This window comes from Stegastes partitus, unplaced genomic scaffold (genome assembly GCF_000690725.1).
Source record: "Stegastes partitus isolate 25-593 unplaced genomic scaffold, Stegastes_partitus-1.0.2 Scaffold145, whole genome shotgun sequence".
Taxonomy (NCBI): Eukaryota; Metazoa; Chordata; class Actinopteri; family Pomacentridae; genus Stegastes; species Stegastes partitus.
Genome location: NW_007577876.1, coordinates 264888 through 279636, shown reverse-complemented (window position 1 = coordinate 279636; position 14749 = coordinate 264888). Strand labels below are relative to the sequence as shown.

Sequence of the window (14749 nt, the reverse complement as noted above, 5' to 3'; positions counted from 1 at the left end):
GACTGTGTCATGTAATGCAGACGTGTGGATGGCGTGTGTCTGACCTGTTTGCGAGTGACTTCGGGCTCCCACAGCGTGCTCAGCACTATGTTAGCCTGCTCCACTTGCTTGCTGCTGGACCACTGACTCTCCAGTCGGCGCAGGGCGTCTTCTGTGGTCACACCATCCCGCTCCGTTATCCTCAACACAGCCTGAGAGGAGAAACAGCAGGATTCAGGGGAGGCAGGTCCAACTTTCACATTTTCCAACTTTGGTGCCCCCCAGTGGTCGAGTGCAAAACAGGAAAGTGTGGTCAACAACAACAACGTACACATTTCCCCATAGCGACAAGTATGTCAAACATATCAACAAACAAGCTTCATACAATCACAGCATCACATGAATAAACAGAAAGATTTAACTTCTGCAGTAAAGTTAAATCAAACAATGACTGAGACTGTTCTAACACTGCTTTGACTTCTCAACCCTTTGACCCGCGAAACCTGTCAGTGAGTTTGAAAAGCATGATACCTTTTTAATTTATTTCCATTTATCAGAAGCAAAAACTGTAGAAAAATAAAACCCCTGAAAGAATTGTCTCATTTTTCCAGCGGACCCTGAACTACTCATCTGTTCTGTTGCAAAACTGAACCAAACCTAAACTTAAAAATAAATCACAATATTCCATCAAGACCGCTTTATTACACACGTCTCATTTCAAAATGTGCCAAAAATACATCAAATCTGCACCGAACGGATTCTGTAATAAACAAAAAACTGTGGAGCCACAAGTGACGTTCAGGGACGTCCAGGCTGAACTGCAGGCTGTGTCTACAGACAGCTGGATGGAGCTGAATGGAGCTGGATGGAGCTGAATGGAGCTGAATGGAGCGAAGCGTAGAAACAAATCAAGAAGTAGGAAATATCTATAGTATGTAAAGCACACTTTTCCCTCATACTGGTAACACTTGTGGACACAACATGTTGATTCCAGGTTGTTTCAAACGTTTTTATTTTCCTATTTTTTACCATTTGGGCCATTATAACTTTGTCACAGTGCTTTGAGTCCCTCTACTTCCAGCCATGGCTGTGCTGTGTCCATAGAGGTGCAGGAGTTTATATTTCAGTGACCAATGAGCCCACAGTGAGTCAAAATGTGAGCATAGAACACCCAGGGACTGTCTGGGGTTCAGAGGGTTAAGGGAAGCTTTGTCTCACATATCCCACTGCAGGATGCATTTTCGTCACAGTCACTCAAGCGAATGCGGCTCTAAGTTTGTGTCACTGAGCAAGTACAAGCACATTACCTCCTCCTCGGGGATGATGGTGACCCAGACCTCGTGGACCAGATCTGTCCAGCCGGCCTCCAGAAGAACTGCTGCATCCACCACACAGACCTGTTTACCTGCAAAGACAATAAAACGCTCATGTCTCCTGTAGGAAAACAGCAAAGACAAGCAGAGTGACGGGAACACGACACACTCTGGACATCACTTCCATTTCTGCTGTTCATAAACGATTTTCTAAAAACCAACAAATGAATACTGAACTGTTCTGTCCATCAGTTCCTGAATCACATGTGGAATAAATGCACTTTAAAATAAGCATAAGAATGTTTTAATGCTATAAATGAAATAAATACACAGAACCAGGACACTGATCTGGCCGGCACAGCTCTGCAGATCATTCAGGGTAAGTCTGTATGATACCTTCGTCTCTGGCTTGACTGACTCTGCTCTTCACCAGAAGTGCGATCTCAGGCCACACGATGTCTGTCAGGGCTTTCAGTCGCTCCTGCATGAAAAACAGCATGTAGGTCAGACTTTCATTTGCTGCGTCGTAATGTGGTGTCACTTAAAGCGTAAAGTCGTATCACCTGGTTTCCAAAAACCTTCCTTCCTAATGCGCGTCTGTTGATGGTTTTATCTTCATTCAGAACATCTGAGAGCGACAAAAACAAACATCACTGCACTGCTTTACATGCTGTTCAATACAGAACATTTACAAGGGAACAGTAACAGTCAGGGCATCGGGAACACGTCTGCACTCGTTACTAAAACATATGCTTCTGTTTGCCTCCAGGTTGTACAACACGTCTGTTCACTGTGGGTGTTTTTGTTGCATCAACCATTTGAGGCTAAGAAATCAAAACTTGACATAGTGATAAGGCTGATGGATACAGCTGGCCGTGGTGACCCAGAACCATCCCTTAGACACAACGCTGTGGAAAGAGAGTATTTTATGAGGAGCTGGACTTGTGGAAGGAGTTTTTAGCATTCAGACTTCAGACGGAGGTCCGGCCTTTTTAAAGTTTAAAATTCCAAGATTCATTTTCTATATTCGGTCGAATATCTTAAAAGAAAAGGCGACGACGTTCTAGCAGTACTTGGCCATTAAAGCTGATTNAAACATTAGATGAAACAATAAAAGTAATGAAACATCTGTAAAAAGGCATCAGAGCAGAAATCAACGCTTTGTGAACTGAGGAACTGTCTGAGCTGTTCTGGTCGTCAGGAGGAGCTTGTCCTGCTGGAAACACAGACGTTACTGGATGTACCTGCAGCTTTATGAGAACATGTGTAGGCCTCTGACCGGCTGCTCGTGTGAAGTGACCAGATGTTAGCTGGTGGTGGACCTCCCTCGCTCTGCTAGCTGCTCCCAGCAAGAGCTGAACACTGAAAAACTCATATTGAAGCCAGAAAGCTCAAACACCAAACACTTGTGTGCGTAGATGATGTGTAGCTTTACTTCAGCTCTTCCAGTGAAGTGCAGCTTCCAACATTTTTGTACGAGCTACGTGGCACTGATTCCTAATCCGTCCTGAACGCTGGGAGTTACAGCGTTACACAGTTTGGTAAAGACCCTGTTTTCCCTCGTCTTCATCCAGTTGTTGCCGTCTGTCAGTAAACAGTTAAACTTTTGGGGGTCTGCGCCATCAATCAGCTGCTTTTAGTTCTGGGAATATGTTTGAAGTCTAAAGTAAACTATGTGCCTCCCCCATATGGTCCCACTTAGACATACCAGGCCCACGAGCTGCTCCCTCACATCGCCGTAGTCGCCCCCACCGAGGGAACCGCGTCCATCTGAAACCACAACTCCATCATTTAAGGGTCAAAAAAGTGACTACGCACCATGTGTTATTGGTGTCAGAGTGTTGTAAGCCCGCCACAAGAATTTGGTGTTTGTTTTTCACAGCTAATGAGCCACAGCGGCCTCAGCAGTCTGACTCTGTAGTTCAATGTTCACTTACTGTGGCTTCTATCAAACCCATGCACGGATTTACAAACACTGACAGTAAAGTGATGCTCCTTTCAAAGTAATGCGAAAAATAGTTTTTATTTATCTTTTAGCTTCATGCCAAGTGCGCTCATACGACTGTGATTTTTTTTTCCACAGACTTTCCCTGTTTGGTTAAATTACAACCAACAGAAAGAGCGTCGATGAACACGTTAACCATAAATAACACGGTGAAGGCTACGAATAACGTCCAAAACAAACAGAGACAGTAACTCACTCCATTTTAACACCGTCTCACTGCATTTGAATGAACCACGTGTCATTGTTTTACAGATATATGATCATTTTTGAGAGAAAATGCATTATTTATAGTAAAGATGACAAACGGTACAATCAACTGTAATTTTAAAGATTTTCCTTCTTTTGCGTAACTACCAATAAAAACTCAGCGACGGTGCCAGATTTACATTTCTGATTCTTGAATTATGATTTTTAAACTTACAGGATTTTGGCACTGTTGCTGCCAGATTTTCATTATTTTTACAGATTTGTTGATTTTTATTTTTTACAGTGTTGCAAAATAAATAAATAAATTCATGATAAAGAGTCATAAATTGTTTAATCAGCCTTCAACATTTGCCGTCTACACGCAGATTTTTGTGTGAAAAACAAATTAGCATCCAGTTTACTATCGTCTATATTTTCTCATTTTAAACTGCAAATGTTCAGGAGTTAAATGCAGTGAGAAATAGTTCAGCTTTATCAGTCGTATTTATACATGAAAACACATCTGATGTTTTGTTTTTCCTGTTAAAGGTCTAGTTTAACATTTGCTGTGCTCGGTCTTCTTCGGTTCTTGTAGCTTCACCTGTGTGGAGTTTCTCAAGTCACTTGTCAGGTGGCTTGTTTGGATCACCTTGAAGAGCAGTTGTTGTTGGCCTGGAGCTGCCTCGGTGTCTCCCGTCTCTTCGTGTGATCCCAGACGACTCCGTGATGCTGAGACCTGCCGTCTGCGGGGGTCAAACCATCTGTCGCAGGACTCTTTGATCCTCTTGTCACTGAAGATGTAGTCCTTTATGGCTGCGCGTCATGTGTGAGGCTGCTGTCAGGCTGCAGAGGGAACAGACGACAAACCTCCAAACATCTGCACAATACTGAATGTGTGCCGTCCTTGGTGTAAACGAGACACACAGTGACATCATCTGCTCCTTCACACATTATTTTCTGTATTTGTGAAAAACACAGTTCTTCCAGTGACACGACAGAACTGAGCCGTGACTTCACGTCTAATGTTAAATAACGTTTAACCCACAACTGTGATTCACCACATATCTACACTTTTGTAGTTTTATAAAGACGTGTTTGTTTAATGAGAGATAAATGCAGAACTACAGAAGAACTAACTTGTTAACGTAATGTGTTGATCAGTGTGTGACATGAAACCTGTCATGCAGTCAGTACAGCGGTTATCATTCAGCATTCATTGTTTTTACACTTTACATGAAAAAGCCAAAAAATGCTCCTGATCTCATGTAAGATCTGAACTAATCAGGGCTACAAGATGTATGTTAATAAAAAGACATTACTGTATTTTAATTGCATGACTATTTCCTGTCATATTTCTGTGTTTCTGGTGCCCAAGCTGCTGAAATATTATTTTTTTTACAGTGCAGGTGATGATTTTGCAGATTCATAAGATCATTGCACTGAATGGAAACTGTACTGACTATAAACTATACACAACAATGCTCTGCAGCTGTCTATACTGCTTACATAATAACTGTTATAAACACATTTAGAGTTTTCATTGATCTCATTGTGCGCTTGCAGAGCTAAAGTTAAAACAATATGTAAAGCAAACTTAGAAGAATGTCCAACAACTTCATTCACGTCCAGAACATCACCAGACGAAACTAGAACCCTTCACACCAGCTTCACATGATCACACAGACGAGAGAAAAACCAGTCTGCAGCTAACAATTGTGACACAAAAGGCGAATGAGCACGCACCTCAGAGACACACCCAGCCAGCAGCGCTGCTCAGACCAACAGGTTTACAGGTGTCGTCTACAGGACGAGCTTAGTGTTGGTGGTCACTCGCTCTCACTCGTCCACTTTCATCTGCAGAAACTCAAACCAGGTAAAAGCAAAAAGGATTTTTGGAGTCACCTCAGAGGTTTGTCTGTCTGCTGAGAGCCAGACAGGAGCGTCGGTGCAAACAGAAAGCTGTCCTACTGGCTCTGCCTGATTCCTGCCTCCACTCTGTCACAGGCTGCTGAGTGCTTCCAGGGAATAAAGTGGCACAAAGAAGGTCACAGCCGGGAAGTGTGTTCTGAGAGGAGACACAGACTTCATGGAGGTAGACATGCTTTTTGTTCCTATGGCTGTGTGGTGTTGGTGTACTCTGTCCCACCTTGTTGCTCTGGTTCTGTTCAGACTCAATGCTTTCTCTCTCCCACACATTTCCTACTCACTGCCTCTTTTGTTTTCTGTCACACATGTTTTCTGTCCTTTCTGTTCTCAGGTCAGCGGGCCGGCGGGGGCTGGACATGTGTGTTTTTAATTGTCCTTCCGATAGCGCTGCCTGTTTCCTGTGTACCGAGGGGCAGAGAGAGGCTAGCCATCGCAGAGGCAGTCTGAAAGCAGAGGCTCCTCCTGCCAGCATCTCAGAGGATGTGTGAAGACAGACAGGGCGAGTGTGCAACACACCAGTTTCACACCAGACCCATAAACTGAGCGGCACAAACCACAACCAGGAGAAGAGGAAGAAGGCCCAACAGATGAGTGGCTGTTTGATGGTATCATCTCAACTCGAGGATGGAGAAAGACAGTAGGAAACCAAAGACCTTTGTGTCCACCTTCCGCTTGGCCCTCAAGCCTCAAACCCAGCCTACCTCTGTGAAGAAGCAGAAAGAGAACGGACTGGACACAACGGACAGGACTTTGATGGGAAACAGCAAACTGGGGATCCCATCTGCAGCAGGTAAAGGCATGACAAACAGCTGACAAGTTCATTTTCTGATCTGCCCGTTTGTAAAACTCTGCTCTAACCGTTCAGTATTGCAATATAACTGGAAGGTGTTCATCACATTTACCACAGTTGCACCACTTCCCTCAGCCCACTGTGGCGATTCACGCTTCAGCTCAAACCGCTCACATGAGGACATTTCAAAGGACTTTCAGGGACACCAGGAAGGCTGGAATCTGTTTGAGTAAATCTGTACAACAAAGTCAGAACCCCTGAAGCTGTGTGTTGAAGTCACTAGTTTGACATTATTGTGAAATGTGCTGTTAGTTGTGGTGTCTGACGGTTAGTTTTGTCCTCAAACCTTTCCTCCCCTCCTGCTCCCTAATGTACACAGACTGATGGCATTCCTTCGTCCACTGGTGACCGCCCACTGACCACCCAGCTGGACGTTCCAGCACCAAAATGCACTCGTACTTATACAAATGTGGTGGGAAAACCTTGTAAACAGCCAGTTGAATTCCACTTCACTTACAGCCGTACTGTAGTCTATTAAACCAGATCAGTGATGAACTGACGCCGCTCAGCCTGGAGGCAAAAACAGACAAAGACCTGCATTAGTCTGCAGCCTTCTGCAGTCAGGAGCATGAACCCATGAACAGCTTATAGTGCCACAGTACACTTTGTGAAAAGAGATTTTTTTTAAATGAACCGTTTCTCTAAAGCGTTCTGTATAGAGCCTCCACAGGCTTCGTAAACAACCCTCAAAAAACTGGTTCCAGTCTGGAGTTTAAATAGTGCTTCAAAAAACTGCAGCGGAAAAAATGTTTTGTCAGGAACCATTTTCAGGATGAAGGATCTTAAGGAAGGATAATAATTTAAGAACAAAGGGACTCAGACATGCAGTATTCTGGCTCTTTTCCATTCTAATGCATTTAATAGCTTCAGCTCTGGACTGTTGATCAGAAGATGCCAGTTTGGGATTTGAGAAACGCCGTTCTCACCGTTTTCTGATGTTTTACAGACCAAGTGATTGATCTAACTCTCTAACTTTATTACCTGCCACCAAACCAAATAACTCCAATAAAAATACAAATCTTTAATTCTGTGGCGAACCACATAAATTAATTAAAAACCATCCTAAAGGCTCTTTAATTGGCACAACAAGAGAACCTTCTGAAGAACCATTAAATAACCATCATTTTTCTGAGTATCCTTATTTTTATGCAGCATCTTTAAATACATTTATGTTGCATAACGTAGATGCACCAACGAGCTCCAGCCCCCCTGCAGCCCTTTGCCAGACTAAGCCGTGTACAGATAATGGATGGCTGGACACACACATGAAACACCAGCTAATGATTGAGGGTTTGGATGATGTGGTCCATCCTGGTGAGTCAGTGATAGAGGAACGCTGGCCTGCAACTAAACAAAGCATGTCTGGAAACAAAACCTATTGTCTTTGTACATCTGCTTTCTGTTCAGATTCCCGGCAGACAAAAGTTCAGAGTGTTGAAGCGCCGCGCTTCAAAGAGCCGCTCAGAGACTGTACAGTCTGTGGTGGAGGTGATGCTACGCTGCAAGGTGTTATCACCGGAAGTCAACCTCTGAGCGTTTCCTGGCTACACAATGGTAAGTGACTCATTAGAATTCTTTAGAAAATACCAGTTGGTAGAATATGTCAGCCATGAAGACGTCCAAACAATGACAGATCGACTGTATTGATCATCTGTGATGGAAACATGTTGGTCTGATGTTTTCTTGGTTTGTAGGTGAGAAGGTGCATTCAAATAAGACTTCATTCAAAAACGGTGTTGCCAGCCTGACTCTGTCTGCGTGTTCACCTGTAAACGCTGGTACGTACACCTGCACAGCTGAGAATGCTGCAGGTAAACAGTCGAGCAGCGCTGCACTACGTATCACAGGTAAAGCATTTTGTGCAGAACAACCAGTGATGATGAGCAGAGCGGCATTAAACTGACCCCTGTACAGTAAACCTACTTCACTCTGTTTACACTGGAACAGCAACAAAGGAAACCGTCAGAACAAACCGCCGTGAGCTGCACGGTGAGGTCACGTCTGGGGTTGCATCACATGAAAACACCAGATTGTCCTCAGCTTCTAAAGGGGCAGAAGAAAAGGACAAAGGTAGATCACTAAACATCGTCACACACCCATGAAATTATCCCTTGTTTCTGCTTTTCTTCTTCCTTTGAATAAAATAATCCTCTACAAATAATGCAAATTAACCGTAATACACTCACCATAATGGAGGGTAGGGAGGCAGCAACGAATGCAGGAAGTGACAAACTGAGACCGATGTGGGCGTTTAAATCACAGCTTTGAGTCTCAGCACCCACACAAACATTTCTGGTAACTGAACATGGAGTCCAGAAACTGCTGCCTACCTGTTCAAAAAAATGCTACCACATGATTGGTCAGTTGCTTTTTAAATCCCCCAATCAGTGAGCCTACCTGTAAATCGGCCATCTTCTTCAGTCTCCACAGACATCAGAGACAGCAGCCTTCAGACAAAAGCCTCCACCAACAAAGGTGAGGATCCCATATCACATCATACAAAGACCTGAATGAAGATAAGGTTGATTTCTTTGGCTCAGGCTTTAGAAAACAAACTAATTGAATCTCCTCAGGGCCTCCTGTGGAGTTTCTGGACCCACCAGAGCAGGTGGAGGTCCGAGTGGGCGAGCAGGCCCGACTACAGTGTGAGTTCAGGAGCAGCTCCGTCCCTGTGGCCTGCTGCTGGATTTACAACAGAGACAAGGTCCGAATGTCTGAACTGTCGTTAGCATCGAGCTTCGACTTGTTCATTTGTGCCTGTGAAACCCTTGATGACGTCCAACCTTGTTCCTCTGCAGGTGGTGGCAGGAGGGCCGCGGATTTCAATCTGCAGCACCAAGACGCAGAGCGGCGTTGAGATCTCTCAGGCGGTTCCGGAGGATACAGGCCTGTACACTGTGGTTGTACGAAACAGAACAGGTTCTGCTCAGCACACAGTTTCGCTCAGCGTCATAGGTGAGACTCACTTCAGTGCTCTAAGTGATCACTGCTGTGCTGATAGGAGGCTGACAGACTGAACAAAAGAAATCAGAGACAGATAATGAGGTTAAAAGTGAAAAGTCAGGAGCTCGGAACCATAATAATAATAATACGACATTTAAACTTACGCCTCAAGTGAAGGAAAACACTCCAAATATCATTGCCTCTGATTCTTTTGTTGCTTTGTTTCTCCTCAGACCGGCCTGATCCACCAGCATCCCATCCGGTTGTGTCCCAGCTGTCCACTCAGTCCCTGGTTCTGTCCTGGACTGGTCCCAGCTACGACGGTGGTACGGCTGTGTTGGGCTACATTGTGGAGGTCAGTCAAGGCGGTTCAGACAACCCCAGCAGCTGGACTCAACTAATAAACCGCTGTAAGAACACGTCCTTCCACGTCCGCTCGGGCCTGGAGCCTCTGGGGCAGTACCGCTTCCGAGTCAGAGCTTACAACTCGGCAGGGGTCAGTGAACCGAGCCAGGAGTCCGAGTTTGTCAAGATGGCGACTGCAAGTGGGTGACACGGTGTATGACTCGCCACAGAAAGTCGTGTTCTTTGATTTGTTTTGTCACTTCTGTAAGAAAATTGATTATTTTGCCATCTTTGTGTCTAAAGAGGAGAAGAAAGAAGAACCAGAGTCATACGTCACCATGACCACAGACACCAAACATAAAGTCAAGGAGCACTACAACGTGCACGAGAAGCTGGGCGTGTAAGTCAGGAGTCCATACTTGGCACAGATGGGATCCAGTCTGAAGACCTACCTAAGGTTTCTAACTGATTGTGCTTTTAAAATTTATAGTGGAAAATTTGGAGACGTGCACCGACTGACCCACAAAGAGACGGGCCAGGCTTACGCAGGGAAGTTCTACCGGGCCAGGTCCTCCAAGGAGAAGGCGACCGCTCGCAAAGAGATCGAAATAATGAACAAGCTTCACCACCCGAAACTTGTGCAGTGTCTGGCTGCCTATGACACCCGGTCGGAGCTGGTCATGGTCATGGAGTAGTAAGTCACGTTCAACTATATATGATGATGAACAGTTTATTCTGCTCTTCTAAAGACACAAAATATCATAACACAACACATCAAAATATCCTGTCAGGTTGTGTATAAACTAGAGACGAAGACATTGCAGCAATAGTTGGTGGTTAAACGTTTGTACATTCAGTTTTGTGAATTGAAACCTTTCACACTCTAAAATCCTGGAAGTGTGTAAAAGACATTTTACAATAACACTAGATGCACCAACGCAGTCCCACTACAAGACTACATAGGAGTTCCTTGTGTGTCTAGCATCGAAGGCGGCGAGCTCTTTGAACGCATCGTGGATGACAACTTCGAGCACACGGAGCCCACCAGTGCCCGCTACATGCAGCAGATCCTGGAGGGCATGCAGTACGTTCACAAGCAGAACATCATCCACTTGGACCTCAAACCGGAGAACATCGTCTGTGTGGACACAACCGGGACACGGATCAAGATCATCGACTTCGGCTTGGCGAGTGAACTGGGTGAGTCTGGTTGGATTTGCACCTTTTTATGACAGATCCTCTTTTACTGTATTTGAAAAGGTTTTGCAGTTTCTTTCTATGCACAGGTAGTTGCATGCAGGTGTCTGGCTTCATAAACTCTGCTTCAGTTTTAACTGACACAAATATATTTTCTTTTTTTACCTTGACAATATTGCAAGGTCAATACAGGACACCTGACTCTAATGAATGCCGAAGATAGCATCAGGGAGTGTCTACATTCCTGCAGGTTTATGTTGCCCATTCCACTTTCTTTAAATAGACTCCTACCTCAACTCAGTGAAGGCAGCAAAGCACATGAAGCCAATTCGTGCAGAAAATGTGATGCTCCAGATGCAGCAGCTCCAGACTGGGTGGTCTATTTAGAGAAGACGAGAGCTTTCTGTAAATAGGTTCATGCAAACACATACCAAGTGTTTGGGGGAAACATTTTGAGGAAGTTGTTTCTTGTCCTGTTTTTCAGAGGAGGGTAAACCTCTGATGGTGCTGCACGGTACGCCCGAGTTTGTGGCCCCTGAGGTGATCAACTATGAGCCCGTGGGCCTGGAGACCGACATGTGGAGCATCGGAGTCATCTGCTTCATCCTGTGAGTTGAACTGTGGTGATGATGGCTGCAGCTGGAAAAAAGTGGAGTGCACAACACCTGATGTGATTTCATGTCCTCATAAAATGTTTAAAAGAAAACATGCTCGCAGTGAGTTTTTGGGTTTTTTTTTTTGCTTAAAACTTTTGCAAAATGAAATGGCAAAGCAGCCAAATGTAATCTATTACCACCTTGGATTGCTCACTGATGTAAACTTAATGGGCTAAACACTGCAATGCTCCCCATACATATCTACATGGATCCACAAATACAGACTTGGCACCATCTGCTGGTGCTGTCTTGGTATGACTGCACTGAAAACACATCATGTTCCCCCAAGTTGAAAAAACTGTCTTTTTTTGGGGGGTATAGACACTGCAGATGAGCTCATACAGTTTGTTTGAGCCTGCGCTCATTATATCTTCTGATCTAGGCTCAGTGGAGAATCCCCCTTCCAGGGAAACAGTGATGCTGAGACCTTTGCTCTTGTGACCGCTGCCCGCTACGAGTTCGACGAGGAGAGTTTTGAGGACATCTCGGATCAAGCTAAAGACTTTATCAGCTCCCTGCTCAAGAAAGACCGGAGGTTGGTCTGTTTTTATGTTTTAATCTCTGCTTTATATAATTATGCTAAATGGCAAACTGCTCCATATGATACGTGCACTAGGATCAAGTATATACGCTGAACAAAAACATAAATGCAGCACACTGATGGTTTTCTTTCTTTTGTTATGATCAGACTTCAGTCTAGCTAAAAGTGTTTAAGCTGGTCAACTGGTGACAAACCATTCAGTTAATCCTGGCTAGGTGTGGCCTTAAGGACCATGATTCAACAGCGTGACCAGAACACAGACACTCCCTTGATGAGTGACCTTAAAATGCAGTTTTATCCAAATGACACAACGCAACAGGTGACAAGAAACGGACGAGGACGGGCTGGTGTGCATGTCGGATGCTGACACGTCATTTAGGGCCGTAGCCAGCAACTTGAATGTCTGCAGCTCCACCGCTTGTTGTCTAGGAACTCATTTCAGACAGCTCTGGATGTCTGATCCTGTCCCCCAACGTGTCCACCAGCTTCACCGAGACCTTCAGGAAGAGTGGGACAAAATCCCTCCAGCAGTCTTGACAATCTGATGACTGACTTGTGATTTCTGGCCTGCGACCCGTAGATCCGTCTTCCTATTATCATTTCTGAAATAGTGCAGACGTGGTTGTGTCATGACGTCCAGTGTGTTGTAGAGACACCGCTGGTTGCAACACCATCTATTTCCGATATGTCAGTATGTGTATTTATGATGGAGAGTTTTAAACTGCTGCTTTGTTCATGGTGTCACACTCTGAGCTCCAGTTTCTTGGGACATTCCCTCATCTGCAGAAAATGAATTCACACGCGAGTTAACGTTGAAAATAAGAGACACACACTCCATCACACAGCAGATAGTGCACACCTGCATCACAGGGAGTGTTTGACAGCCTTTGCTTGTCCGTCTCCAGAGGCAGGTTGTCGTGCACCGAGGCCCTGGCTCACCCCTGGATGGCCTCCTTCACCCCTCTGAGCCGCAGACCCACCAAGTCCCTCAACAAGGAGAAGATGAGACGCTTTCTGGCCAAGCGCAAGTGGAAGGTAACACCTGAGCAATGACTCCAACGCTGTTAGCACAACGCATGAATAATTTTCTTATCAGCGCTTCCTTATGATGGCTTTTTAATGTCGTCGTCCTGTATAGACCTGAAGCCTGGTTATGAGTCTAGTTTGTCATTCAGTGCAATTTTTTTTTTTTCCCTTTTAAACTTCTAGAAAACTGGCAAGGCTGTTCTGGCCCTACAGCGAATGGCTAACCTCTCCAACAGGCCAGACTCTCCTGGCAGCTCTTTAGAGGGTAAGACAGATAAAGACACACACACACACACACACACACACACACACACACACACACACACACACACACACAATGCCCTCCCACGTCCTAGATCTACATGCATATGGCAGATGACTCACAGTTTCAGATTGTCACTTCAAGTTTACCCTTTTATGATCAGTAAAGCCTTTTCTGTTTCATTCATCATCATCCACCCTCTCATCCAGAGCCAGGCTGGAGCCAGGAGGCAGAGGAGGCCATCCAGTCGCTGGATAAGCAGCTTCAGATCGAGCCTCGCTTCCAGCAGGCCCTGAAGGACGCCACCCTTCCCAAGGGAGCGACTGCTCAGCTAACGTGCCTTGTCAATGGTAGAGTGACAGAAGTGTGATGTGCATTATTACTGCCAAGCTGCATTATGCAAGAGCCGAGGGCAGAAACACGACGCTGTCTACAATATGAGCAATGGAACGAAATGTGAAGCTACGACCAGTATTTTTAACACTGAATCAGATTACCATAAGAGCTGAAAACATCTGATTATCACCCAGTTGAGCACCTCCTGTGAGCTCAGTGTCCAGATGCTGGGCTCAGCAGCTTTACTGTTCTCTGTGTTTAATCTACACAAGACCAGAGTGTTAAAATGATACGAGCAACATCGATCTTCTCATCCTTATAGTGCCCTAAAATGCTGAACTATTCTTTAATCTGTTTAACATTTAGAACAACTTTTAAAGCTGCGAACACTTTTTCCCCCCAAATATTAATGAGTTTCTCTCTTTTTTTTTTTCTCCTGTAAATGATAAAATACCTCAATCTGTTTGGCTGATATGGGAGATTGTCAGCTACACCTAAGTCATGTCATTATGTTTATGTAATGTGCAGTGTCCTGTTTTTGTACCGTTGTTATGCACAGATGTCTTATTGTCTGTATTCTAGGTTACCCACAGCCGGTGGTGAAGTGGCTTCAGGATGAGAAGCTGATGTCTGAGTCGTGCAGAGTGACAATGCAGCAACATGAAGACGGGCTCTGCTCTCTGGTTCTGGCTGATCTGGAGCCTTCTGACTCCGGGGTTTATGTGTGCAGAGCCAGCAACAAGCTGGGGGAAGCCATGTGCTCTGCCAAGCTGAAAGTGGAGCTGTAAGGGAACGTGAAGCGTTTAGGCTTTCCCTCATTAGAGTCACGGCACGTCAGCTCACGGATGGACAGCTACTCACGTCATGTCTAAGCAAAGAAAGGGCGTGTTGTCGTCATCTAGCATCAAGGGGGATTATGGGGTTTGGAGACACATCACCTGTTAGCAGGGCACTCATGAAGTTTGTATTCCTGTAATGCGGTTAGTAACTGATGCACAACGTTCTGTACCGACACGAGGTGACGTCACGCCGCAGAGATCAGACAGGTCACGTGAAAACTGTACATGTTACATATTTAAATATTGTTCAAATGTAAATGTTTTAAGAGGTAATAAAATTAAAGGTTGAGTTTAAAAGAACAACTGAGCTGAAGTGTTTTAAAATGTGAGCGTGATTCAAACTCA

The 14749-nt window shown here is 44.9% G+C and overlaps 1 protein-coding gene across 5 annotated transcripts; it reads left to right on the top strand.

Moving 5' to 3' along the window:
- The first annotated feature begins 5232 nt into the window (after positions 1 to 5232).
- On the top strand, positions 5233 to 14704 carry LOC103355361 (myosin light chain kinase, smooth muscle-like). Of its 5 annotated transcripts, XM_008279127.1 has the most exons (19): positions 5233 to 5356; positions 5488 to 5575; positions 5741 to 6199; positions 7667 to 7813; positions 7954 to 8106; positions 8207 to 8329; positions 8681 to 8734; positions 8833 to 8963; positions 9058 to 9214; positions 9436 to 9747; positions 9851 to 9947; positions 10038 to 10241; positions 10530 to 10747; positions 11229 to 11352; positions 11783 to 11935; positions 12847 to 12976; positions 13151 to 13232; positions 13439 to 13579; positions 14148 to 14704. In XM_008279127.1, exons 3-19 carry the CDS (start codon positions 6034 to 6036, stop codon positions 14351 to 14353), a joined length of 2598 nt encoding a protein of 865 aa, XP_008277349.1. In that variant the 5' UTR covers positions 5233 to 5356; positions 5488 to 5575; positions 5741 to 6033; the 3' UTR covers positions 14354 to 14704. The 5 variants fall into 5 exon arrangements, with proteins under 5 accessions (XP_008277349.1, XP_008277351.1, XP_008277350.1 ...); XM_008279129.1 differs by having other exon boundaries at positions 5233 to 5575; positions 7954 to 8037; XM_008279128.1 differs by having other exon boundaries at positions 5233 to 5575; positions 8690 to 8734.
- Positions 14705 to 14749: the final 45 nt, after the last annotated feature.